Source organism: Phyllostomus discolor, chromosome 7 (assembly GCF_004126475.2).
Source record: "Phyllostomus discolor isolate MPI-MPIP mPhyDis1 chromosome 7, mPhyDis1.pri.v3, whole genome shotgun sequence".
Lineage (NCBI taxonomy): Eukaryota > Metazoa > Chordata > Mammalia > Chiroptera > Phyllostomidae > Phyllostomus > Phyllostomus discolor.
In genome coordinates this window covers 32,995,237-33,021,058 of record NC_040909.2, presented here as the reverse complement: position 1 = coordinate 33,021,058, position 25,822 = coordinate 32,995,237, and the positions used below count along the sequence as shown (strand labels likewise).

At 39.1% G+C, this 25,822-nt stretch overlaps 1 protein-coding gene and 1 pseudogene across 2 annotated transcripts in view; one reads left to right on the top strand and one right to left on the bottom strand.

Annotated features, from left to right (window-relative positions):
• The window catches only part of STAG1 (stromal antigen 1), a 381,447-nt gene that overhangs the window by 233,537 nt on the left and 122,088 nt on the right, over positions 1-25,822 (top strand). For both annotated transcript variants that reach the window (XM_028518410.2, XM_028518412.2), the window contains exons 10-12: positions 2,338-2,461; positions 23,414-23,512; positions 24,025-24,104. In XM_028518410.2, the coding sequence (XP_028374211.1) occupies positions 2,338-2,461; positions 23,414-23,512; positions 24,025-24,104 (303 nt within the window). The remainder of the gene's footprint in view (positions 1-2,337; positions 2,462-23,413; positions 23,513-24,024; positions 24,105-25,822) is intronic.
• On the bottom strand, positions 7,222-7,397 carry LOC114502229 (annotated as a pseudogene).

Below are 25,822 nucleotides of genomic sequence, written 5' to 3'. Positions count from 1 at the left end.
TTATATAGTTTGCACTGAGATTGTTGTAGCTTCCCTCTAGTTTCTGATAGCTCATTGTGAGTTCATTGAACTTCCTGATAATCATTGTTTTCAACTCACTATCTGATAGTTGAGTTGCCTCTATTTCATTTAGCATTTTTCCTGAGGCTTCCTCCTTTCCCTTCACTTGGGGATTTTTTCTTTGTTTTCTCATTGTTTGTGTGTTTCTTCTCGTTAACCTCTGTTTCTTAAATTGATCTGTTCTGGTTCCCTGTAATTATGGTGTGAACTTCTGTGGTAGGATACTTGTGACATTCAGTGGTGCAGTCTCCTTCGTGTATCCTGGTGTTCACAACTTCCCCCTACTTTTTTTTTGTGATCAGTTGGAGGAGTAAGGCAAAATGGTTTAAGACAGCAAGACAGTATACTATGATATTTACATTAGCAGTCAGTAGAGAATAGATGGGTTATCCTTTGGCTCCTTATAGTGTTCAACGTGACCCACCACCACACTATCCACGTTTTAGAAAGGATGGAAAGAAGGTAAGACTCTTACTGGGGACGAAAGGATTGTTAGTTGGATCTAGCAAGCTGTGAGGCTGTGGGAGGTCAGATTCTAAGGTAGGGTTGGAATAAAGATTAGTAAGTAGGAGTAGTGTGTAAAAGAATAGAGACAATAGTATAGTTCAAGAAATTGCAATGTGGGCTGAGATCAGGTAGGGGTGTTGAGTAGTATTTACAATTGTATGGAGTAGGTCTTATTTACAGTAATAGTAAAGCAACAGTGTTTTGGCATAATCGATGAGATCTAGATAACCAGAATAAGGAGTATAGAACCTTGAGAGGTGTATTAATGGAACACGTGAAGGGTAGTAAATTATCAGCAGACTGTGGCTGAGATACCGGGGGAACCTATCAAATGACAGTATAACCAGCCAAGCAAAAAAGATTATACAGAAAGAAAAAGAATAGCAAAATACTATTAAAATAAAAAATGTCAGAAAAGTGAGAAAAAGATAATACAAATTAGCAGTAACTTGCAAGATCAAAAAAAAAGTGGGGGGGAGCAGATACTGGAGTGCAGGAGAGATAAATTTGGAGTGGAAGGAATAATACTAGGATGAATGGAAGAGAAACATAAGGGATTGAGAAATATAATAAGAAGAATTGAAAAATAAAATGTCACTTAAAACACAAGATAAAATCAATCAACCAACAACAGCCAAACAAAACAAAACAAAACAACAAAACAAAACAATCTCTTGTTGGTTTCTAACAGGCCAGACCAGTTTTTCTGATCTTGCTGGGTTCAGCTGGCTGAGGGACGTTTGAAATACTTATCACTCTTCCCAGCCAAATCTAAGTCTCTCAGGTGCTATCCCCAAGGCCAATCTGACTTTCCCCTATAGGACCCTGGGCGCTCCCGAGCAAGCTTGCTCTCTGGACCTCACTGCCTCATTCTCCTGGTCTCCGGGGTCCCCGCAGGGTTCCAGCTCTGTGATCTCAGGAAGCACCCGCGACATTTTGGGATTCACTGTGCCATCTCTGAGGATCGTAAAAGGGCATGTCCATCCACCAAATTTTTGAGTTTCAGCCTCTAGGAATGCACTAAGCGCCGCGTCCCTTCCAGGTTCACAGCGCGAGAATTAGGATTCCCAATGGAGCATGCGCTTCCACAGTTCAGCACCACAGGTTCCAGAAACCTGAGAACGCCCGCACCCTTTCCTTGATGGTTGCTGCGATGTCTGGGTTTTCCACCGATCCACACTCTCACCGTGTTAGGGGTGTGGGTGCTCTTCCAGACCACACCTGGTCATGCCGGCTGGAGGCACTCACTTCTCCCAGGGCTCTGGGTGGGTGTTCACAGTCCCTGGGTGATTTTTCCCCTCAGTCCAACTGGCCTCTCTGTGAATTCAAGCAACAAGGTCTCCCCTGGTGTTGCTCAACCCCCGTATTCCAGGGAGGGAGCAGCGACTCCCCTCTCCCGGGTGCCCTGAGGCAGACCCGGGAGCACCGGGCCTGGGGACTGCAACCCCCTGGTCCCCACGCTGATCCCTGGGTCCCTTTTGTCCTGAAGCAGTCTCCTTATCATCTGGTTTTTCAATGATCGCAATAATTTTTGATGTCCTGTTTTCAAAAATGTTTTGGTAACCTAGGCCACTTGCTCTGTTCCTCCACTGATCCCTGAGTTTTCCTCCTCTTCACAGAAGCCGAGAATCATGCTGCCTAGAGTAAAGCTGCCATCTTAGGTGTCAGAAATAATCTTAATATTTATTGCTTGCTGAAAATGAGTATGAAATGCATTCTACCTTTTCATATTAATTTGTTATTTGTTTTTTTATTTTCTTCCTCCTCTAGTGATGCTATTGCTGAGATTAGAGCCATTTGTATTGAAGAAATTGGAGTATGGATGAAAATGTATAGTGATGCCTTCCTAAATGACAGTTACCTAAAATATGTGGGTTGGACTCTTCATGACAGGGTAAGCTATGTTCCAGGCTTTGATATGTAGTATGCTATGTTTGTCTTATTACTAGACAATATTTTTAATAGTATGGGAATCTAAAGTGATGCAGCAAAATAACTTATACACCTGAGGGACACGATGATTGACGTATGAGACATCAGCCCATGTGTGAAAACCCTTCTTATCAAGTAGTAATGTCTTTAAAAAAAATGGACAGTCCGATACATATAAAATTTTAAGAGAACGTATTATCCCAAGAAACTAATTATAAACTTTTTCTAGTTTGGAATCAGAGGACATTCTTTATTTTTCTTAAAATAGAAACAGTAAGCTTTCTGGTTTTGAACATTTTAGGCTCATGTCACAGTAGAGTGTTTGTTCTCAAGAGATGAATAGATTTGTTAGACTCGAAGATATTTGACTAAAAAGATATGATATTTGTATTTGAAGAGATTCTGACTTTAAAACTAATTCCATGTTACTGAGTCCTAAATAAATAATCCTCAAGAGGAGTGATAAGTTATTGGAATTTTTATAATAAACTACCTCATATTCTGTAACTTGAACTGCCAGTTGTTCACAGATACAGATCTATTACAATTTATTTTTTAAAGATTTGATTTATTTATTTTTAAACAAAGGAGACAGAGTGAGAAAAACATCAATTCGTGGTTGCCTCTTGCATGCCCTCTACTGGGGACCTGGCCCGCAACCCAGACTTGTACCCTGATTGGAAATCCAACCTAGGATCCTTTGGTACACAGGTCGGCACTCAGTACACTGAGCCACAGTGGCCATGGCTACAATTTAGATTATTACGTTGGCAGCAATAATGGCACCAGGTGCTAGACCAGTAGAGTTAGACGTTGGTTCAGGTACCTTGGTACTTGAGTTCTGGTTAAGAAAGTTAGTTTATTTAGAAAGCCACTAACTTTTGGTAAAAGTTAGTGGTAGAGTGGGCTCAGGAAACAAGTTACAGAGGCAAAATAGGAGCCCTTGGATCTTTGGAGAGAGAAAGATAAAGGTAACTTGCCTGAGGGGGGAGGGAAAGGCATGATTGTGCTCCTGGAAGGGAGAGCAGCACTGGGTGTTGCTCTTGAGTTGCTCTTGAGCAGCACTGGGTTCTCTTGAGTGTCTTTATCTGGAGGTCTCAGGGGAGTACCCAGTAGAATGTTCATCAGTTTTCCAGATATGTCCCTTCAGCATTGTGGTCTCTACTGTTTGGTCAGCATCAGGGCAGGGGTCCCTGATGTCAGCCATGACATCACTTGTCTAGTTTTGGTGCTATACTGGGCCTGGAGCTGAAACAGAACATAGGCCTAGATGTTATCCCTAGGTGTTAATGCTTAAAAGAGTGGTAATGCAAGAGTCCAAATGAGAGTTGCATGAAGCCACTCTTTGGCTCATTGTTCCTCCTTCAATGGGGAGTCTACTGCATGACCAGCAACATGTTAGGGGAAGGTCCCAACAACATGACCAGTGATATTAAAGGTCGGGGGGTCTAAACCACATGACCAGTGATATCCTACGGGAGGAACGATTACCCTGGAGTCAAGATCCTTGTTTTCCCAGTTTTCCCCTTTGCTAAGTGTTAGTTGGTCTAACTTAAAGCAGGCTGTGAAAGAATTCACAAAGAAAAGAAAATGCAGAGAAAAGAGTTTTGACTCATTTTCCAAGAGTGGAAAGGGGCATGGTATGGAGAGATATATCAGCATTGAGAGGTGGGAACTTTGAGCTTGTATTGGATTATAATTGGATTTTAAAAGGTGAGGGGGTGCTGTTGTGTGTCCCCTGGGCTTTTGGGGGCATTGTAACATGAGAGGTTTTGGTTGATTTTGCATAAGCTGTAACTTGCTCCAGTATTATCTTTTGCCTGTTCACCTAGGGGGTGGTTAGTCATCTTCTCTGATCTTGCTTTCCAGTAATTTCCAGTCCTAGGGATATAAACTCAGAAGAGTAAAAATGACATTCATGTTTAATAAGGTCAAAGTCCTGCTGAACAAATGGCACCGCAGTAGCAAATGGTGCCAGCTTTATCCTTTCACTAAGTACCCATGGCTTTCCTCCCTGATGACCTTTTGTACCTGACCTATCGTCCTTGTTCCACTTATGTCTATCTAACTGCCTACCACAGTTATAGTTCATTATTTCAGTTGTTGAAATTTGTCACAGCTATTAAAAGACTTTTTATTTTTAATTCAATTATATTCTTAAATTTTTAAGGCAAATTTGGTAATATTATAAGACTTTATTTATCTTACTATTATCAACTTACAGAGGATTTACTTTTTAAAGTATTTATATTAAAGATTTTCTTTCTTTGAAGTGTCTTTCTCTGGTTTTAGAATTAGGATAATGCTGGCCTTATAAAATGAGTTTGGGGGTGTTCTCCCCTCTTGAATTTTATGAAATAGTTTGAGGAGAGTTTTCAGAATGTTTGGTAAAATTCAGTGGATGGCTGTGTAGCCATCCAGTCCAGGGCTTTTGTTTGTTGGTAGTATTTTCATTAGTGTTTCAGTTTCACTGTGTGTAAATCAGTTTATTGAAATTTCTCTAATTCTTCCTGATTTAGCTTTGGAAGATTGTCTGTTTCTAGGAATATGTCAATTTGAACCAGGTTATCCAATAGGCCACTATCCCTGATGAACATAGATGCTAAAATCCTCGACAAAACATTAGCAAACTGAATATATAGCAATGTATCAAAGAGATCATACAACATGATCAAGTGGAATTTTTTCTGAGAATGCAAGGTTCATAAAACAAAATCAAATCAATAAGTGGTATTCACCACATACACAAAATGAAGGATAAAAACTACATGATCATATCAATAAATGCAGAAAAAGCATTTGATAAAATCCAGCAGCCATTTATTATAAAAAATAAATAAACTCTCAACATAGTGGTAATAGAGGGAACATACCTAAATATAATAAAGGCCACATGTGACAGACCCACTACAAGCATCATACTCAATAGGCAAAAACTGCAAGTCTTCCCCTTAAGATTAGGAACAGGACAGTGATGTCTGTTTTTACCTCTTTGGTTCAACATAGTACTGGAAGTGCTAGCCACAGCAAACAGAGAAGAAATAAAAGACACACAAATTGGAAAGGAAGAAATAAAACTGTCTTTGCAGATGACATTATACTGTACATTGAGAACCTCAAACATTCCACCAAGAAACTACTAGAACTGATAAATGAATTCAGAAAAGTAGTAGGATACAAAATGGATATCCAGAAATCAGTTGCATTTTTTTGATTGACAAATTAGACTTTTTTTATTGTTGTTAAAGTACAGTTGTCTCCGTTTTCACCCCACCCATCCCAGCCTCCCACCCTTCAACCTAACCCCTTTGGCTTTCTCTATGTGTCCTTTATACATGTTCCTTGAATAAGCCTTTCCCCTATTTTCCCCCATTATTTATCTCCCCCCTCCTTTTGTTAGGCAGTTTATTCTCTTTTTTTTTTTTAAGATTTTATTTATTTTTAGAGAGGGGAAAGGAGGGAAAAAGAGAAGGAGAGAAACATCAGTGTGTGGTTGCCTCTCGTGTGTCCCCCACTGGTATGTGCCCTGACTGGGAATCAAACCGGTGACCCTTTGGCTCACAGGCCCATGCTCAGTCCACTGAGCTGCACCAACCAGGGCAGTTTATTCTTTATTTCAATGTCTCTGGTTATATTTTGCTTTCTTGTTAGTTTGTTCATTAGGTTCCACTTACAGGTGAGATCATATGGTATTTGTCTTTCACTGCCTGGCTTATTTCAGTTAGTATAATTCTCTCCAGTTCCATCCATGCTGTTGTGAAGGGTAGTAGCTTCTTTCTTTCTGCTGTGTAGAGTCAATTAATATTCGACAAAGAGGGCAGAAGCATAAAATGAAGTAAAAATAGCCTCTTCAACAAATGGTGTAGGGACATCTGGACAACTACATGCAGAAAAAAGAAACTCAATCATCAACTTATACTATAAACAAAAATAAATTCAAGGTGGATATGAGACTTAAATATAAGTCCGTTGCATTTTTATGTTTGGATAGCAGAACTAACAGAAGGGGAAATTGAAAAAACAATCCCATTCATAATTGCTTTACAAAAATTAAAATACCTAGGAATAAACCTAACCAAGTATATAAAAGACCTATACAGAGAAAATTAACGACACTGAAGAAAGAAATTAAAGAAAATACAAAGAGTAGAAGCACATACCATGTTCATGGATAGGAAGAATTAACATCAATAAATGTCCATACTACCCAAAGCAATCTATAGATTCAACACAAGTCCTTTCAAGATTCCAATAACATATTTCACAGAACTAGAACAAATACTTCAAAAATTTATATTGAACCACCAAAGGCCCTGCATAGCAACAGCGAACCTGAGAAAGAAGAACAGACTTGGAGGAATCACACTACGTAATGTGAAACTATACAACAAAGCCATTGTAATCAAAAGAGCATGGCACTGACATAAGAACAGACACATAGATCAATAAAACAGAATAGGGAGCCCAGAAATAAATCCACACCTTTATAGTCAATTAATATTTGACTGAGGAAGCAAACACACAATGGGCTAAAAATTGTTTATATTCATCCCTGGCCAGTGTGGTTCAGTGGATTGAGTGTTGGCCTGCAAGCTGAAATGTTGCTGGTTTGATTCCTGATCAAAGTACATGCCTGGGTTGAGGACCAGGGGTGTATCTTTTACACATAGATGTTTCTCTCCCTCTCTTATTTCCTGCCTTCCCCTCTTTCTAAAAATAAATAAATAAAATCTTTGAGTAAAAATAGTTTATTCAATAAATGATGTTGGGAAAATAGGACAGATAAGTTCAGAAAAATTAGGCTAGACCACCTTCTTCCGCTCCCCCCCCCACACAAGAATAAATTTAAAATGGATCAAAGACTTCACTTGATCTTAGCCAAAAGGCCGAGAAGCGATGATCAAAGACTTAAATGTCAGATCGGAAACCATAAAAATCCTAGAAGAAAAAATAGGCACTAAAATCTCAGACATTGATGATAGCAATATTTATTGTATTGGATAAATCTCCCCAGGCAATGGAAACAAAAGAAAAAATAAACAAATTGAACTACATCAAACTAGTTTTTGCACAGCAAAGGAAATCCTCAACAAAATAAAGAGACAACACACAGAATGGGAGAATGTGTTCGCCAGTACATCTGATAAGGGGTAATATCCAAAATTTATAAAGCACAAAACTCAACATGAAAAAAACAACCAACCCAACTGAAAATGGGCAAAGGACCTGAGTAGACACTTCTCCAAAGAGGACATACAGATGGCCAATAGACATATGAAACGATGCTCATTATCAGTAATCATCAGAGAAATGCACATTAAAACCTCAATGAGATACCATCTCACACCTGTCAGAATGGCTATCATCAATAAATTGACAAACAATAAGTACTGGCAAGGATGTGGAGATAGGGAAACCCTTTTGTGTACTGCTTGTGGGAATGCAGATTGGTATAGCCAACTGTGGAAAGCAGTATGGAGATATCTCAAAAAATTAAAAATGGATCTACCTTTTCGCCTAGTGGTTCCATTTTTAGGAATATATCCAACAGAACCCAAAACACTATTTTGAAAGAACATAAGTACCCCATGTTCATTACAGCATTATTTACAATTGCCAAGGTAATCGAAGCAGCCCAAGTGTTCATTAATAGATGAGTGTATAAAACATCTATGGGAGATTTACCCGGTGAAATACTACTCAGCCATAAAAAAGAAAATTTTACCCTTTGCAACAGTATGGATGGACCTGGAGAACATTATGCTAAGTGAAATGAGCCAGTCAGAGAAAAACAAATACCATTTCACTCATGTATGGAATCTAAAGAAAAAAACTGAACTAACAAGGACAATGGGGACAGACTCATAGATGGAGACAGCTAGTGGCAGGGCTGGAGGGCTTGTTAAAGGCAGGAAACATTGAGCAAAAAAGGAGGCATCAGGGTCATGCACAACAGTGTGTTGGGGGTTCCTGGGGGTAGGGGAGATATAAGGGGACTAAGTGGTAATGGGGAAATTACAACAAAGATTAAATTTTTAAAGTATTATCAAAGGTATTTTGAATGCCACAAAATTGCATAAATTATAATAAAAGATCCCAAAATGATTTTACAGGCCATTTTTGCTGCTGAGAAAGAGTTCAGAGTGTAGGGAATCATTCAAGTTGATTACTCATCTCCAGACTTGCTAATTTTTAATGGATGATTAAAAGGGGTTCTTCCTTACCTCTTTTCAGGGAAGATTCAGTTAGTACATAATGAATTTTTTTCCTGCATTTTTATCATTCCTAGCAAATTCAAATTATTTTCTGTACACTAATACATCCCAAGCTTGATGCTGTATTTTCTTCGTTTAATGATCTTGTGTAATTGGGAACCTTCCCATCAAAGCCTAATGTCTCCCTGGCTGGTGTGGCTTGGCAGGTTGAGTGCCAGCCTGGGATCCAAACAGTTGCCAGTTTGATTCCCAGTCAGGGCACATGCCTGGGTTGTGTACCAGGTCCCAGGTTGGGTGTTGGGCCATGCCAGAAGCAGCCAGTTGATGTTTTTCTCTTTTTCTCTCCCTTCCTCTTTCTCTAGAATAAATCAACTCTTTAAAAAAAAAAATGGCTTATGTCAGGTTTATCCAGTGAAGTTTCACTACAGTGTGAGAGAATGTAGAATTACACAGTTTGTCCTTACACTTACACATACTGTTAAATCCAACAAGACAAACTGTTTAGAAGGAGTAAATTTAAAGTCCTTAACTTTTAATCCTCACTGCTACCATACCAGTTTTCCTACTCCCTCCACCTCCCTACTAGAGTATTTACTGAACATAAATAACAATCACCAGTTTTAACAGAATTTATGTATGACCACAAATTCTGGGAGTAGTACCAATTTGATGTAATTTATCAAAAAAAAATAAAGAACTATCATTTTAAAACCAATAAAGTGTAGAAATCCTCTGTCAATAAAGGAAATTCTCTTATATCATGTTTTCAGTAGAATGATTTTGTCAAATTAAGGAACATTCAAACCTGTAATAATTTTTATAAGTTTATTTGAGACAAACTGATGACAGTTGCCAGAATTGTCATCACTGGATTGAGAAATGTTTCTGGAAATGGCAGTTTTGCATCTTATTATACGCATTGTGATCAAAAGAGAAGACTAAGTTGGTTACATGAAATCTAGTGGCGATAATTTAGGGAGGCATGAGAAAGCAAAGTGGGAGATACCTGGGATTGGATAAAAAGTAAAATGATAGACATCTACTTCTTTTATATGGGTTGGTACAGGATAGTTAACAGTCAGTAATTAACACAATAACAGTAATGATGAGGGGATTTGCCTTCTCCCTCTGGTGCAGTGCCTGTGCTTTGAGAGGTCCAGAAAAGGGAAATTTGACATTCCAAAGGTATGATACCTTAAGTGCAAAAAAGACAATGGTCAGGCTCAATTAAGGTAAGTATTAACTTGTATCAAGGATGATTCTGTCCTGTCACATGACTGCCCACCATCACCTGCTTTTAGTTTGAAAGTTTTTGATTTTAGATCACTCTATGTGATTACTTTAGTTCTCTGAGTTTGTAAGGCCATCACACAGGCCTCCCCTGAGCTTGTCAGGTTTAGTATGTAACCCCATTCATCCAAAACTTGATAAATCTCTTCTAAAACTTGGTGTAAATATTAAATAATTCCTTCTAAACTTTTGTTTTTATTATTCCTACTCTAATCTTGTACTTTTTTTCTCTGAGAAGCATAGTCATTTGCTTTCTCTCCTTCTAGTCTGGTTGAAACAGCTCATTTTATAGGATATGGCTTCTGCCTTCAGACTCATTCTGTGCCTTTTCAAATGAGTTGATAAAACAATTCCTTTTTTTTAAGGTTACATTTTAATTATCAATTGCATTTGTTTTAGTTTTATTGAGGTGAAATTGACATATAATATTGTATTAGGGTGTGTAATGTATTAATTTTAGAATTTATAACCTAGTCTACCCTCCTAAATAAGACAAACTGCTTTTCAACCTTGCCAATTTATATAAGTTTTATAGTATAAGTTTTAGTCAATGGAAAGAAAATCTCCAACAAGTAAAGTAGTTATTAGAGATTGTCTTTCTGTTGATCAAAATTTACTTCTAAATTTTATACCGAGTTGTTTCAGTTCTGTCATTACGGGTAACATAGAATGATGCATCTAATTTATAAGCAGATAAAATAATCTCTGTGTTCTGGGCTAAGTATCTTAATGTCTTTGTATACTTACGCTCATGACACTAGATTGCTTTTATCCTTTCCAGTTTGTCAGTGGTTCTCTGTACTGTTTCTAGCGTATGTGTAAAATTCTTCTGCTTTCTTTATATGCTTGATTTCTCATATCAACATTTCTTTAGTGCTTTGGTAGCATCTATTCAGTCTACCTCATTTCCTCTTCTTTGTGTTGAATCCTTTCATATTCTATTCCTCCTAAATTCACCCAAAACCTTTCTGTATATATAATGCAAATGATATCTATTACCTGTCACCAGAAGTAGACGTTCTAACGCTTCCGCCCACTACATCTTGATATTGGGACTGCCACAGAAAACACAACCCAGTGAAGCACTGAATGGAACAGTGCTTTCTTTACTCACACAGAAGAGGGACAAAGCAAGATCAGTTTCAGTAGTGGGTGTCATTCCATCATCTCCAGCCATCCCTCTCAGCAGTCAACACAGAGCACTTGACCTGCAGGTACCCCCTTTGTGACACAGGACTAAAGATGCTGTCCTCTTTCCTCAGGGGACAGATTTAACAGTGAGGTTGACTAGGTGACATATGAAACACAAGCTGAAACAGAACAGGATAACATACATTGAGTCTGAAAGAGGAAAAGTATTCCCATACAAGATGATAAACCCAGTATAAGCCCTGATGACTCTTTCTCTTGCTAAGGAGTGTTCCAGGCCCAGGGCCCATTTTTATGTGGGGTAGGGGATGTCAAAAGACTTCATTCATGTAGGAGACTGTTTTTATCAACAGTTCACTCCCGACTCCTGCTTGGCGACTAAAATAACAGATGAAGTATATCAAATCCTGTGGAATTGGGTCTGCTTGGATTCCCGAACAACCTATGTGGACATGGATTGCTCATGAGATTGCCGTTGTGTGATCTAGAGGCAACACTTTATAAGGGTAATTAGGAGAACCAGGTCCATGAGGACAGTCAGGCCTCCCTGGAAAATGGTCTTCAATCAAGAACCTCAAGTGCCTGGATTAAGCCAACTGAAGAGGGCAAAAAGTGAGGGAAGGGGGTGCTGAGACTGTATAGCTGATAACCATCCCACCTAAGCATGGATATTCACCAGCTCAGTTTTTAAGTTCCTCAAACTTTTGACATAGATTGCAGAAAGAAATGCTGGTAATAACACAGATGTTACCCTGTTCTGCCAGTGGATAATTGGGGGCTATTTGATTTTCCACCACTACTTTGACTGGTGAGCGTAGTTTCTCTTATTGGTGTTGGATGGCCATGATGCAGACACCAGCCTGCAGTGTCTGCGTCATTATGGATGAAATGAGACATGCACATGGACTACCGAGTCCCGTGGAGGAAAAGGGACAGCATGGCTTTTCTCTCAAGGAGAGCAAAAGCCTTGCCCCCTGCCGTGACTGGCCTTTATTGGGTTTCTCAGCACCTTACATGATGGTCCTCATTTACTATGCACAGGTTCACTTTAGGTGGTTACCTTTTACAGAAAACAGAGGAGCCAGTGCATGCCAATCACATCACGGAAGAGGGATATTTGCAAATGCAAAGGGAAAAGTGGTTGAACCTGTTACACTCATCCTTGGAAGGTTTAGCATGGATTTTAGGAAGTTACTTTGCAGTAAATGTCCTCAATTTGTGTGAGGGAGTTTTTTAGCAAGAACAAGACTCAAAGCAGCCGAGGCACATTGTAGGCCTGGTTCCCCTTGGGATAACCTATCCGTGGCTGTGGGTCTTGTGCATCTTTAAGTGGGAGCTGGGCCCAGGCCACACAGAATGGTCTCCTACATGGCCAGGCAGTGATCTTAGCTGTTCTGCCGTGGTTAAAGACTCTTTTTTTCTAGTGTCTGTGTACTTAACACCTGATATTAGAATTTGGACAATAGAATGAAACCAGTGGTTGGTTTGTCTTCCCAGAAGGGTACTGTGAGTTGCCCTATAGTGTTAGCAAAGTGAATCCTTTCAAGCCCTCTCTGCAGTTGCTCACATGGGCAGTGAATCCCATAATTCTTGAGACAACAGATGATTCCCTTGGAGGCAGATACTCTGTTGCACATTGGGGTCTGCAGAGAAATACATAACCAATACGAGTGCAGGTGACACCTGTTAGGGATTTGTTCTCATAATGCTGACCAGTCCAGTCATATACAGTCTCAGCTTGGTTTTGCCACATGGTTGCAGACAGAGAAAAGTTGCACACACCAAGTTCTAAATGTCAATACACAGATCAGTAATAACCATTCTGGTACAGAGGTATTTTTCTAGCACATTATAGGTAATATTAAAGGGGGGAACTTTAGAGAATGCCTGCTTCTGGACCTGTATCAAAAAACTTGTTCAGCAATTTGAGGGATACGAGGTCTGTCCAGAAAGTATCTGGCCTTGTAATATGAAAAATAAGAGACATTTATTGAAGAAGATACAAGAAACATTGTACATAGGACAATGATGTCTCAGTGTCCTTCAAAATAGGCACTTTGGGACCTCGCACAGTTCTCCCAGTCACTATTAGGTGCCCTGTCATATTATCTTGACTCTCATTGACGGTCTGAAATCTCTTCCCTTTTAAAGGTGATTTTAGTTTTGGGAAAAGCCAGAAGTCACAGGGTGCTGAATCTGGGTTGTAAGGGGACTGAGTCACTTAGGTTTTTGATGTTTTGGGAAAAAACTACACAAGATCTGATGCACCAGTGGGCACATTGTCGTGATAAAGCCTCTAATCACCAGTTGCCCATAGCTGTAACCTTCTGAATCATCCCAGTAGTTTCCATAGAGGAATGTTCAAGCTTAACACAAAATCTGATGCAGATTTGTTGCTCTACTCACACGGCCATTTTGAATGTGATGACCACACGGTACACATGATCACTCTACAACACGCACCACCCCACTGACTAGTACAATGAAATTATCGTTGTTCACACATGCACATTCCAGTCTACTCCCCTTGGCTGCCAGGTTACATGCAAATAGTTCTTGTTGTGTTAATAATGGCTAGACTTTTTCCAGACAGACCTCATAGCTTGAGGAAAGTCTGAGTAGCATCAGTTTGTCTCTCCTCACTACAGCTCTACTGATACTTGTCAGGGTGTTGTACTAAGCACAGCAGAAACTTCTATGTGAATGAAAAGAGGAAAGATGAATGTTCCACTCCCCTCTCATTCCATGAACCTCCTGAGGCCAGGGATGTCTCATCTACTACTCATGGATCTCATTGCCTTGGTATTATACCCCAAACTGTCCCAATCTTGATGCTACTACCTCTGTGGGCCCCCAGTGCTCATGTTCCTTGACACAGGTGTTTTGGTTTCAGTTGCCCAGTCCAGGAAAGGAGGTCACATCTTGCACAAACTACATCATCCACCTGATTGGAAGGATCAGTTGGTCCTAGAACCACTAGAAGGGCCCTAGCACCCTAGTACTCCTTGGTTTTATCCCCCATCCTTATAGTATCCCAGAAAATGGCTACCCAAGGGAAGCATAATATTCTGATAAGAGTCAAGGGGCACTGTTCAGGATGCTATAGCAGCTGAATCTGTAAGCCACTCCAGAGATGTGGACTGCAAGAGGAAAAAAGAAAAAGAATAATTGGTATACTGAGATTGTGATTTCATGGGCACAGCCTAAAAACACAGCTTTCTGCTCCACTTTCACCCACCTCATCCAAGCTCTGTATTTCCCAACATGTGCCACAGTGTCATGTTTCTCTTGCACTAGAGTACAGTGTTTATTAACAGCCATACAACCCCAGTTAGAGGGGGGTACAAATTCACTAACAGGCTGTCTTTGTTTCCTTTCTTTATTTGCTACTTAAGTCAGCTGTTCATCTGCTCAGTGGCTGCAGTGACATGTTGTTGATACGATACATGGAAATTGCATTATATTCCACAAGAGTAACCCCCTTGTTTTCTTGCTTAGGCAGTGAAGGATGCTCCTCAGTCAGAGTGAAGTCTCATGGGTTATCCAAAAATATGACCAAAATAAGAATACTCTAGCCTAAGTAGCTATTAATGAATAGTGTGGCATCATCCCTGCCCAGGACTGCAGGGTAAGGAGTTTAATGTGATTAATCGTCCAGACCCTGGCAAGTCTCAGTCCTTGGTTAAATGTATCCGGATAATTTGAGGACATTGACAACAGTCACTAGAGTTCCATTTATGGGTTAGGTTTTTTGTTTTGTTTTGTTTTGTTTTAAGTTATTTTCCATGAGTATCCACATGAAGGATATATATGTTTTTCTTCCTAAGCAGTAAACTTCTGCCATAATTATTTTCCCCATGTGAAGGATCTCTTAATTGTCCAATCTTTTAGTTACCATTCTCCTAACCAGTTGTCTGGGCCATGGGCAATAAGCCATGAGTTGATGAAAATGTTTCAAGGCATGTTGGTAGGGGTGGACTGCACCAACATCACCTCATTTTGGAGCTTGGCCCATTGGTTGAAATGTCCAAATATTGCCTTGGTCAAAAGTTTGGTACCCACTGATCCAATGACAGCTGTAGGAGGGGGCAGGCACCATCTGCCTTTAGTTTCACAGAGTTGTCAGTAAACCATGCCATACTGTCAGCAGACATGTCTTTGACTCTTGGGCTCCAGGTAGCCCCAGGAAAGGGCCAGAGCACCTCATATGGATTGTTTGGACCATTAAAATAAGCGAGACTGTTTATGGACCCTACTAGTCCCTTGGGATTCTGGCTGGGCCCAATCTTGCATGTATTGTTTCCATTTGATGATCAAGCTCTGTTGAGTCTCCAGTTTTATTAACTGGCTTCATACTCATCCAAGTGAGAATGGGTAGTACAGGTTATAGTGTCACATGTGGCCCTGTAGCCATAAAATGGTCTATCTCCACCAGTGCCCAATAGCAAGCAAGGAAATGTAATTCAAAAGAAAGGTACTAGGTAGCAGCTTCTGGGAATTTTTGCAGAATCCAAGAAGCCAGTGTATCCCAATGGCAGTTTTTTGCTGCCACAGATTCCAGTCATTGTATTTGGTAGTGGGGCAGAGGGAGAGATACAGAAACATGCAATTTCATCAGGCAGTACAGGTTCAAGGTCCCACAGGCTGTGCTTGGGCCACAGCTTGTTGAAACACCTGCTGTTTCAAAGGGCTGCTTTGTGTTTTACCTTGATTAAAGGGGCCAAGAGAGCACCCAGATGGGGGAATACATGATGTTTTAATTACACAAACAGACCCATTACCTGTTGGACCTCCTTTTTAGTGGTTGGAGCTACCGTGGCCTACGTTTTTGTTTTTGTTTTTGTTTTTAATATATCTTATTGATTATGCTATTACAGTTGTCCCATTTTTTTTCTCCCTTTTACTCCCCTCGGCCTCTACCTCCCCCCTTCTACCAGCATTCCCCCACCTTAGTTCATGTGCATGGGTTGTGCGTGTAAGTTCTTTGGCTTTTCCATTTCCCATACTATTCTGAACCTCCCCGTCTATTTTGTACCTACCGTTTATACTTCTTATTCCCTGTACTTTTCCTCCCTTTCTCCCCTCTCCACCTCCATGTGATTTCCATTTCTGTGATTCTCTTTCTGTTCTAGTTGTTTGCTTAGTTTGCTTTTGTTTTTGTTTTTTAGGTGTAGTTCCTAGTTGTGAGTTTGCTGTCATTTTACTGTTCATAGTTTTGATCATCATCTTTTTCTTAGCTAAGTCCCTTTAACATTTCATATAATAAAGGCTTGGTGATGATGAACTCCTTTAACTTGACCTTATCTGGGGAGCACTTTATCTACCCTTCCATTCTAAAGGATAGCTTTGCTGGCTAGAGTAATCTGGGATGAAGGGCCTTGTCTTTCATGACTTTGAATACTTCTTTCCAACCTTTTCTTTGCCTGCAAAATTTCTTTTGAGAAATCAGCTGATAGTCTAATGGGAATTTCTTGGCAGGTAACTGTGTCCTTTTCTCTTGCTGCTTTTAAGATTTTCTCCACTGTATGTGGAGCGTAAGGGTCTGAGAGAGCCATAACCTATGTTTTTGTTTGATCATCTCTGGAATGCTTTTTTTTTTTTTTTTTTTTTTTTTGCTTTCTGCCCCAATGGTTCCTAAGAATTTCACCTGTTCCTTGTGGTAAGCCTTAGACTGGATTATTTTTTTGGATTTATATTCACATCGGTGCTAGTTTCTTCATTGACTAAGTGTAGCACTGTAGTGATATGTTTTCTGGTTGGCTTTGTTATCAGGATGTCATTAATCTAACAGGTGACTAAAATTTATTTGGGGCCTTGGGTGTATTGAGGATCAAGCTGTACCCACTGGTGACATATTGTACAGTAATTTAGGAATCCCTGCAGAACTACAGTAAAAATATATTGCAAGCCATTGTGTGTGAATGCAAATTGGTCCTGATATTTATGGTGCAATGGGATCAAGAAAAAGGCATTAGCCAGATCACTAACAATGTACTAGTTTCCCATTTGGGTTGCCACTGTTTTAGTGACAGTAATGATGTCAGGGACTGCTGGAGCCAGAACTGAAACTTCCATGTTTAACCTGTGGTAATCTGTCTACTTCCAAGTTCTGGAGGCCTTACAAAATGGCCAGGCTGGGCTGTTAAATGTCGATAGAGTGATGCTCAGCACCTCTGCTTGCATTGTCTTGAATTAACAGAATAATGTCCTTTTCTCCACCACACTTTTGTTGAGCAATGTGCCATAGTGGGCAACTCTGGAGTTAGGAATGCAGTTGACCCATTATACTTGAATTTATCGTTGTGGTTCATACCCTGTGAAGCAGTGGTAGTGTTCAGTATTTTACTCCGCCAAAATGTTTATATCTGTTAGATACTCACTCAGTTTTGAGAACCACGATTATCAGAACCAGAAATGGTCCAAAGGGCTCCATCCACAAACACATGCAAACTTGTCTCCCAAAGGTAACTAACTATACCCTCCCGAAAACCACCCAAAGTTGATATTTTAATCCTAGCTTTTTGAGGGACCTGAGATTGTCATTTGTACATGAGTATCTAAGAGCCCTATAAAAGTCTGCATTCTACCGCCTCATTATTCCTTCTATCCTGATAGGAACATAGGGCCTCTGATGGGGACCCAGAGACCTTGCTCTCATGCCTAACTGTGCTGTCCAGCCCTAGACATTTGAGTCTACAATACCGCATCATCAGAGAGATGCACCAGCCAGGCTGCTTGAGTCTCCTGTGGTTCATGCCAGTGTCTGTCCTACAGTTTTCGTATTCACTTTCAGCAGTGTAATTGGTAGTTTTCTATTGAGTGAAAACAGGTATTATTTGAAGCCTGCAACAGCCTGGATCAGGTGAAGTGTCCTGCATGGGACTTCTTTACATCTTTCACAAATCATTTTTAACCCCTAAGATACCATGGGAGCTGGGGAGTGGGCATTGGAGCACAAAGGAAGCCAAGAGTTAAGAGATAGTTTCTCTACTCTATTTAGGACCCACTTCAGATTCCACCCTCACCCATTTCATTAACTCATCCTTGTTGACAGGGAGGTTATCTGCATCCCATTTATCCCTATATGGCCAGAGGGAGGCCAATACCTCATTCAGTTCATTACTACCTCTATACCCGCAGAGCTGGCACCACCCTCTCAATGCAGCTGACTACACAGTTATTTTAATCTTCGCCTGATGATACATGCATTGATTTGAGAGAGGGAAGGAGGGAGGGAGGGGGAGAGGGAGGCGGGAAGGGGTAGAGAGCGAGAGAGAGAGGGATAGAAACAATCAGTTGCCCTCCAGGTCAACCTGACAGGGATCAAACTTGCAGCATTCGAGGTATATACCTTGACTGGGGACCAAACCCACAACCTTTGCATAAGCGGGGCAACGCTCCAACTAGCCATTCCACATTGGACCTGCTGGGCAGGGTTAACTAGACTTTGTTTCCATCATTCTATGTATGTTTTGTTATTGGTGACTCATGTATGTCTTGGTAAGGAGGTGTTCCAGGCCAAAAGCCCACCATTTATTTGTTTGTTTGTTTGTTTGTTTGTTTCAGATTTTAAGACAAAGTTATTTACAAAGTTACGGAGATAGTAAAAGTAAGCCAGCTGGGCTGCATAGACTCAGGAAACAAGTTACAGAGGCAAAAAAAAAAAGTGGGGGTGCTGGAAGCTTAGGAAAAAGGCAAAGGGGATATACACCTAGGGGAAAAAGAGGGGGAAGCAAGGCCCTGACATGTTCCCAAGAGGAAGAGTGCCCCAAGGTCCATTCTTATGTGGCCAAGTGGAGGCCAGTCTTCCTACAAGACTGCCTTTCCCAGCAGTACATAATAGTGTCCCTCCCAAGACTACATCTTCTTTTAGCAAATAAAAATAGGGAAATACAAGAAAATTTTTGGAAATGATGGATATGTTTACTGACTTAATTGTAATAGTACTATGCATGTATGTATTTGTCCAAAATCATCAGAGTTTTTTTTCCAATTATGTCTCAGTAAAATGGAAAAAAAAATCTCTCTACTCCCTTCATTCCTGCCATATACAAACACACCTCAACAAGATACCTGAATTTGGTTTATTTTAATTCTTTCAAAGTATTCCCACTGAATATCCATATCACATGTATGCATTTTAATAACAATCAGCATTTTCTTCTAGAAGCATGATTTTAAAAGTACAACTCATGCCCTGGCTGGTGTGGCTCAGTGGATTGATCACTGGCCTATAAACCAAAAGGTTGCTGGTTTGATTCTCAGTCAGGTCACATGGCAGGTCCCTGGTTAGGGACATGTGAGAGGCAGCCAGCTAATGTTTCTCTCTCACACTGATGTCTCCCTCTCTTTGCCCCTCCCTTCTCCTTTCTCTGAAAATAAAGTCTTTTAAAAAGTAAAATAAAAATACAACTCATTATGAAATTGTGCCATTATGCTTTACAATGCTTTTTATAGCTCTTAACATTTTTGTTCAAATAAAAATGTTGCAAAAGTTTTGCAAAATTGTTGGTAAGTTAAAGAATCTCCGACAAATATTGCACAGCCCCCTCCCTCAACAAGTCACTTTACCTTTAGCTGTTTCTTTGTTATTTTGTTTTCCTGTTTTCCTGTATTTTTTAAATTATTCATTGAAAAAATAATTGTTTAGTAGTGACTATGCATTAGGCACTATACAAACAGCATTCGGATTCAAATAAAATTTTGTGTAATGGAAAAACAAAGTATTCAGGTACTATAATAGGAATATCATCAGAGTACAGGAGAACAATTGCCAAAAAAGTCAACTAGTGTTTTCTTCTGATTAGGTTAGTTTACAGGGTGTTTTGGTTTTTTTTTTTAAACACTTCAGTGGGTAGCACTTCAGTTATTTGGTAAGTGCCTGTAATGTGGATAGGGCATGCTATAGGTGAAGAATCAGGATTTGGGAAAAGAGGTAGTTGGTTGGGAGTCGTCACTGGACAAGGTGAAGATAAAACTTGATTAATGCCTTTGATCTACCTCTAATTTGCTGTGTGATCTTGGATAGGTGAAGTAATTTCATCTTTTGGCCTTGCTTTTAAATCCGGAGACAATTAAGGAAGGAAACTACTTACATGCTATCTTATGTCTGGGGTTGTTATTTTATAGAGACAGCTGTCTTTAGTCTTTTATTCATCCATTGTTGCTCTCTTGTGGTTATGTAATACCTTTGTTGGTTTTCCACCTGTTTTGCCTCCAGGAATACCACATCCTATGAGGCAACTCCATACATCCCCATGGGGCTACCCTTTAACCTTGTTGTCCATGGCAATTATGGGGTGGCAAAAGTAGATTTACAGTTGTGAATATGTGAAACATGGTTTATCTTCTATTATTTATTAATTATTGTATCATTTATTTGTATTGCAACTGTAAACCTACTTTTGCCCACCCCTAGATTGTGCCCCCCTTGCATCTAATAGTTTGTCTTTACTGTTTTGTGACCTTGTCATCTCTTGGCTATTGGAAGCTAAATTTTGTTCATCTTCTACACTCAGTCGTAGCCTATGAAACACAGCCAATATCGAGCTTCCCAGTAATGCCCATGTCTCTATCACAAGTCTTTTTCTTACTGCCTTGGTAAACAAGGTATTCTCTGGTCCCTCCTGAGAAACATACTCAACATTTGGGTCTTCTGAACTTACATAATAGATCATCTCTGGCCTGCTTACTTTCCTTTGTCTTTGAATTTCTTCCTTCATAGTCTGGCACACAATTCTGGCATCTGTTGCGTTTAATATGCACCATTGCCTTTTCCAAGAGCCATCCAGCAACATGTTGGACCATTTCCAGGTATCTTTAACAGGGCATTAAGTGCAGAGTCAAGGTAGAGTGTGCCCTATATCCAAAAACTCTCCTATTTTTTATTTGTACTCTCTAATCCAGTACCCTCAGCATCCAATCCCTAGCATATTCTCCTGTTTTTCTTGGTTTAGATAGTCCCCATTCCTTTAGCACTTACAGCATATAATCCTTCTCTTCCCTTAGCAGATAGAATACTTTCCATTTGGGCCATGTTGAGATTTGACTTCAGTCTACTAGTCACAAGGGGAGGTTCCTATATATCATGATGAGTGCTACAAGCATTGTCCTTAAGGCACTTACTTCATTTGAGGCTTCTATATAGTTGAAAGTGGGGGCACTACCTCTAACAAGGAATATGAGCTTTATTTTCAGGCCCACAAGTTCATGGGAAACTTGGAGTTAAAGGTTCTCAGCTGCATCCAAGATATTCTTTAGACTTGCATCTCTTTCTTATATGGCTCTGGTTTGGCATGAGAGACTTGTCTGGGATACAGACTCTCTTAAATTCTCCTACCTTGAAATTTGACTCCTGGGCCTGCTCTTCATTATGATGATCATCAGCTTTTTATCTGCAAAGGATAAGTATCTCTTTAAAGTTGCCAAAGAAGCAACATTTGCTTAAAATTTGTGATTAACTTGTCATTTTCTTTCTTTAGCACATCAGTGATTCTTAGCCATGCAGTTCTATAGTTTTTACTCACCCTCCTCCCTCAAATGCACATACCCTTTCACCCACAGGTAAATTAGAAAATGGCTGCTCTCCAGTAATTGGGTCCTTCTTCATAATAATTCATCTTTCAAGTGTTCCAACTCCAGAATCCAAACACTGACCAGCTTCCTAGGACTACCACTGTAGGTACAAACTGGCTCACATTCCCTAGAAGACAAGCCTGAGTCAGATTTCTGTGCTAGCAGTACATTGAGGTTCGTACTCTGAGAAGCCTGTGAGAAAATGAGGAAAATAGGATAAAGCAAAAAAACACTAACTGAAATATGATTTGTAAGTCTTACCTTAACAAGATCTCACCAGGACCTTTGAAGAATAAATTATACCTCAGAAGTTGTCCTGCCCTGAAACAAGGAGGTTGTACGATTTTTGTCCTACATCATTCCTCTCTGGCTATGGGCCTTAGCCTGGAGGAGAGAAAGGGTGTGGATAGGAGAGACAAGATGGAGCATAATCTCCTGGGAATCTCTGTGCCTGGTGGTTCTTTTCAGCCAGGGTCAGTTCTCTACAGAAAGGTATAGATATAAGCTATTAGCAATCAACACTGGAGGAAAGAGGAAGATAAGCCTCCTGTATGGGGAACTAGGAGGGGAAGGAACAGCATCTACTACTGGTATCTCAGGTGCCTCCTGTGTGCTAGAGACGTCAACCAACAAATATCTAATTCAGTGGTATGCTAGAGCTACCTTGGATCAGCTTGTAAGAGAGTGATTATGCACATCCCCTGGTGAATAATATCTCATTGGTATCTTGAAATTGGCCATGGAGGGATTATTTACAACACAGAAATCTGCAAATGCAAAAATTCAGGGCCCCGCTGTTAAAACTTTTACCAGCATACCCCAGCATTGAATCCTCATAAGAACCTTATGAAGTCAGTATCATTTTATAGATGAGAAAACTGTTAGAGTGATTAACCATATTTTGCCATGTATAATGTGCACTTTTTGCCCAGTTTGGGGGGGTGGAATAAGGGTGTGCATTATACATGAGTATAATCTGTGTATAATGTACACAAAATGTGGGCACACGTTATGCACGCAGGCACATTATATGTGGCAAAATATGGTAATACACTTGCTGTCTCTTATGTAACTAACAAGTTGTAGAATTGGAAATAAAATCTGGTTTTGTCTGATTCCAAAACCTGGACTCCTATCGTTATAGCACATTGTTTCTTTTTGAAAATAGAAACTTCAGTATTCTTTGAATTTTTTAAATTTAATCTTTATTGTATTTTTCCCCATTACTTGAATCTTTTGAGAGAGTGGGCTAAATTTGTAGATGATTCTGAATACACTTTGATCACCTTTAAAATACAAAATGAGATATTTGTGCAGGATTATTCATTATTTACATGAATACAAATTGGAGTACCCTTGAAATTGAAATAATAAGTTAAAAATTCTCTCAAAGTGCCACAATATAAGGTGGATAATACTCCCTGCTGAATCAGAGTTGGTAGATATTTGAAAAAGGTGTAGGTTTACATTCAAATAACTAAGGGGTTTTGGTGCATTTTTAATTAATTTGAGTGAAACACAGCTGATACAATTGTGAAGTTTCATCCTATGTTGAATTACAACGTGAAGTACTGGAAGGATTAAGCTAAAAATTACATGAGTCTTCACAGAAACTTGAAAATTTTTTCAGTCCTTTTGACATGGAAATGATCACCACTTTTGTGTTTTTATTTGTATTTCTATAGCAAGGAGAAGTCAGGCTGAAGTGCTTGAAAGCTCTACAGAGTCTGTATACCAATAGAGAATTATTCCCCAAATTGGAGCTATTCACAAACCGATTCAAGGTAAGCATCATGAGGGCTTAGCTTATTTTATTTTTCACTTTAAAAATGATAGTCATAACTAGTTGAGCAAATGACATTACCACAACCAGTGTTTAGTTCATAATCTTTACTGCATATTCTTTAGATAAACCTGTATTAAGTAGATGAATAAATCTCTACTTTACAAAATATATTACCAACATGAGTTTTTAATTATTCCCTCTGACAGAAAGCCCCCTTGCTTAAAAACAAGATTTTCTTTAATACAGCTTTTTATAATTACGTTAATTTTGCAAGTTAACATTTATTTGTCTCAGTATTAGGGAAAGCAAGTCGGTGAGAAAGATTTTAGATAATGAACATTTATTCTAAATATCTTCCTTGTGTGAGTAGGGCTGTGATAATAGTTTCAAGATTAAGGCTTCCATTTAATTTATCTTGAGTCTTGCATGTACTTGTCAAAAGATGTTTCCTTAAGTCTGTCCTGACTTATTTTCTGCTTGTGGTTGATTTGATTTGTAACTTATTTTCAGGATCGAATTGTATCAATGACACTTGATAAGGAATATGATGTTGCTGTGGAAGCTATTCGATTGGTTACTCTGATACTTCAGTAAGTATAATTAAAATCTTCATTTAATCTGTTGATAATATAATGTCCTTTTTCCCAGCATCATTGGTGTACTTCACATATATTACCTGAATATAAAGGGTGGGGCAAAAGTAGATTTAACAATACAAAATACATTTTGTGTTTTATGTACGCATAACTATAAACCAGCATTTGCCCCACCCTGTACTTACCATTTTAGATTCTTCTTTACATTTTAAGATTAGGTTTAAAACAAAATGTTTTCTGCTTTTCTCTCTTTTTGTTTTTTATTATGACTATTTCAATTTCCTCCATATAAAATTTCTTTTATGCTCTGGCCAAGTAGCTCTATTGATTAAAGCATTGTCCCAATACACCATTGTTGCAGGTTTGATCCCTGGTCAGGGCACATACAAGAATCAACCAATGGAAGCCTAAGTGAAACAACAAATCGATGTTTCTCCCCCCACCAACACCCCCTTCCCTCTCTTTCTCTAAAAAGTAATCAATAAACATTTAAAATATTTTTAAAGTTCTTTTTTTATATAAGAAATATTAATGAAGAAACTAGTCCAGAGGAAATATCAATGAAGAAACATACCTTTCTATTTTAAAAGAGAAAGAAGGGTTCAAAAGTGATAGGTTTTTCAAATATGCTTTTTTTTTGGAATGGCATGGAAGTAGGAGAATGGAAATAAAGCATTTAAATAGTGTCATTAATATGATAGAGATTTTATATAGTAATCATTTTATTTACAGAGCCTTGACAAAAACTAGGAAGAGTTTATGATGCTAACTAGAGAGAATGTAGATCCTAGCAAAGTCATTACAAGTCCTCCCCTCCCTACTTCATGACTCTACGTGTGTCATGTACCAGTACCATCTGTATTGCTGTCTGTTGTTGTTTTGACCTTTTCCCTCTTTTCTGTTTCTTATTATTGTGACTTTATAATATAGTATATGTTAAAAATATGACCACCTCTTTTTGGGTGACTCCTTCTTTACCTTTATTTTTAAAATACACTTAGCTCCTTCTGGATTTTTTTTCCTTCATTATGAATTTTTTAAGTACAGTTATTTAGTACCTTAAAAACATTGGCTAGGATTTTAAATATTAGAACTGCATTTAATTTTATGATAAATTTAGGAAAGAATACCCCTGTCTATTTTATGCCTATCAATTATGCTTCTTACTTCCTGTACCTTCCCCTCTTCCCATTCTTCCCCTTTCCTCTGAAAACCCTCTATGTGATCTCCCTTTCTCTGGTTCTGTTCCTGTTCTAGTTGTTTGCTTAGTTTTTTGTTTTGTTTTTTAGGTTCAGTTGTTCATAGTTGTCAGTTTGTTGTCATTTTACTCTCGATTGTTTTTGATCTTCTATTTCTTAGATGAGTTCCTTGAACATTTCATAATAATACGGACATGGTGATGATGAACTCCTTTAGCTTGACCTTACCTGGGAAGCACTTTACCCTTCCATTCTAAACAATAGCTTTGCTGCATAAAGTAATCTTGGATGTAGGTCCTTGCCTTTCCTGACTTTGAGTACTTCTTTCCAGCCCATTCTTCCCTATAAGGTTTCTTTTGAGAAATCAGCTGATAGTCTTATGGGCAGTCCTTTATACGTAACTCTCTCCTTTCCACCTGCTGATTTTAAGATTCTCTCCCTATCTTTCATCTTGGGTAATGTAATTATCGTATGCCTTGGTGTATTCCTCCTTGGGTCCATTTTCTTTGCTAC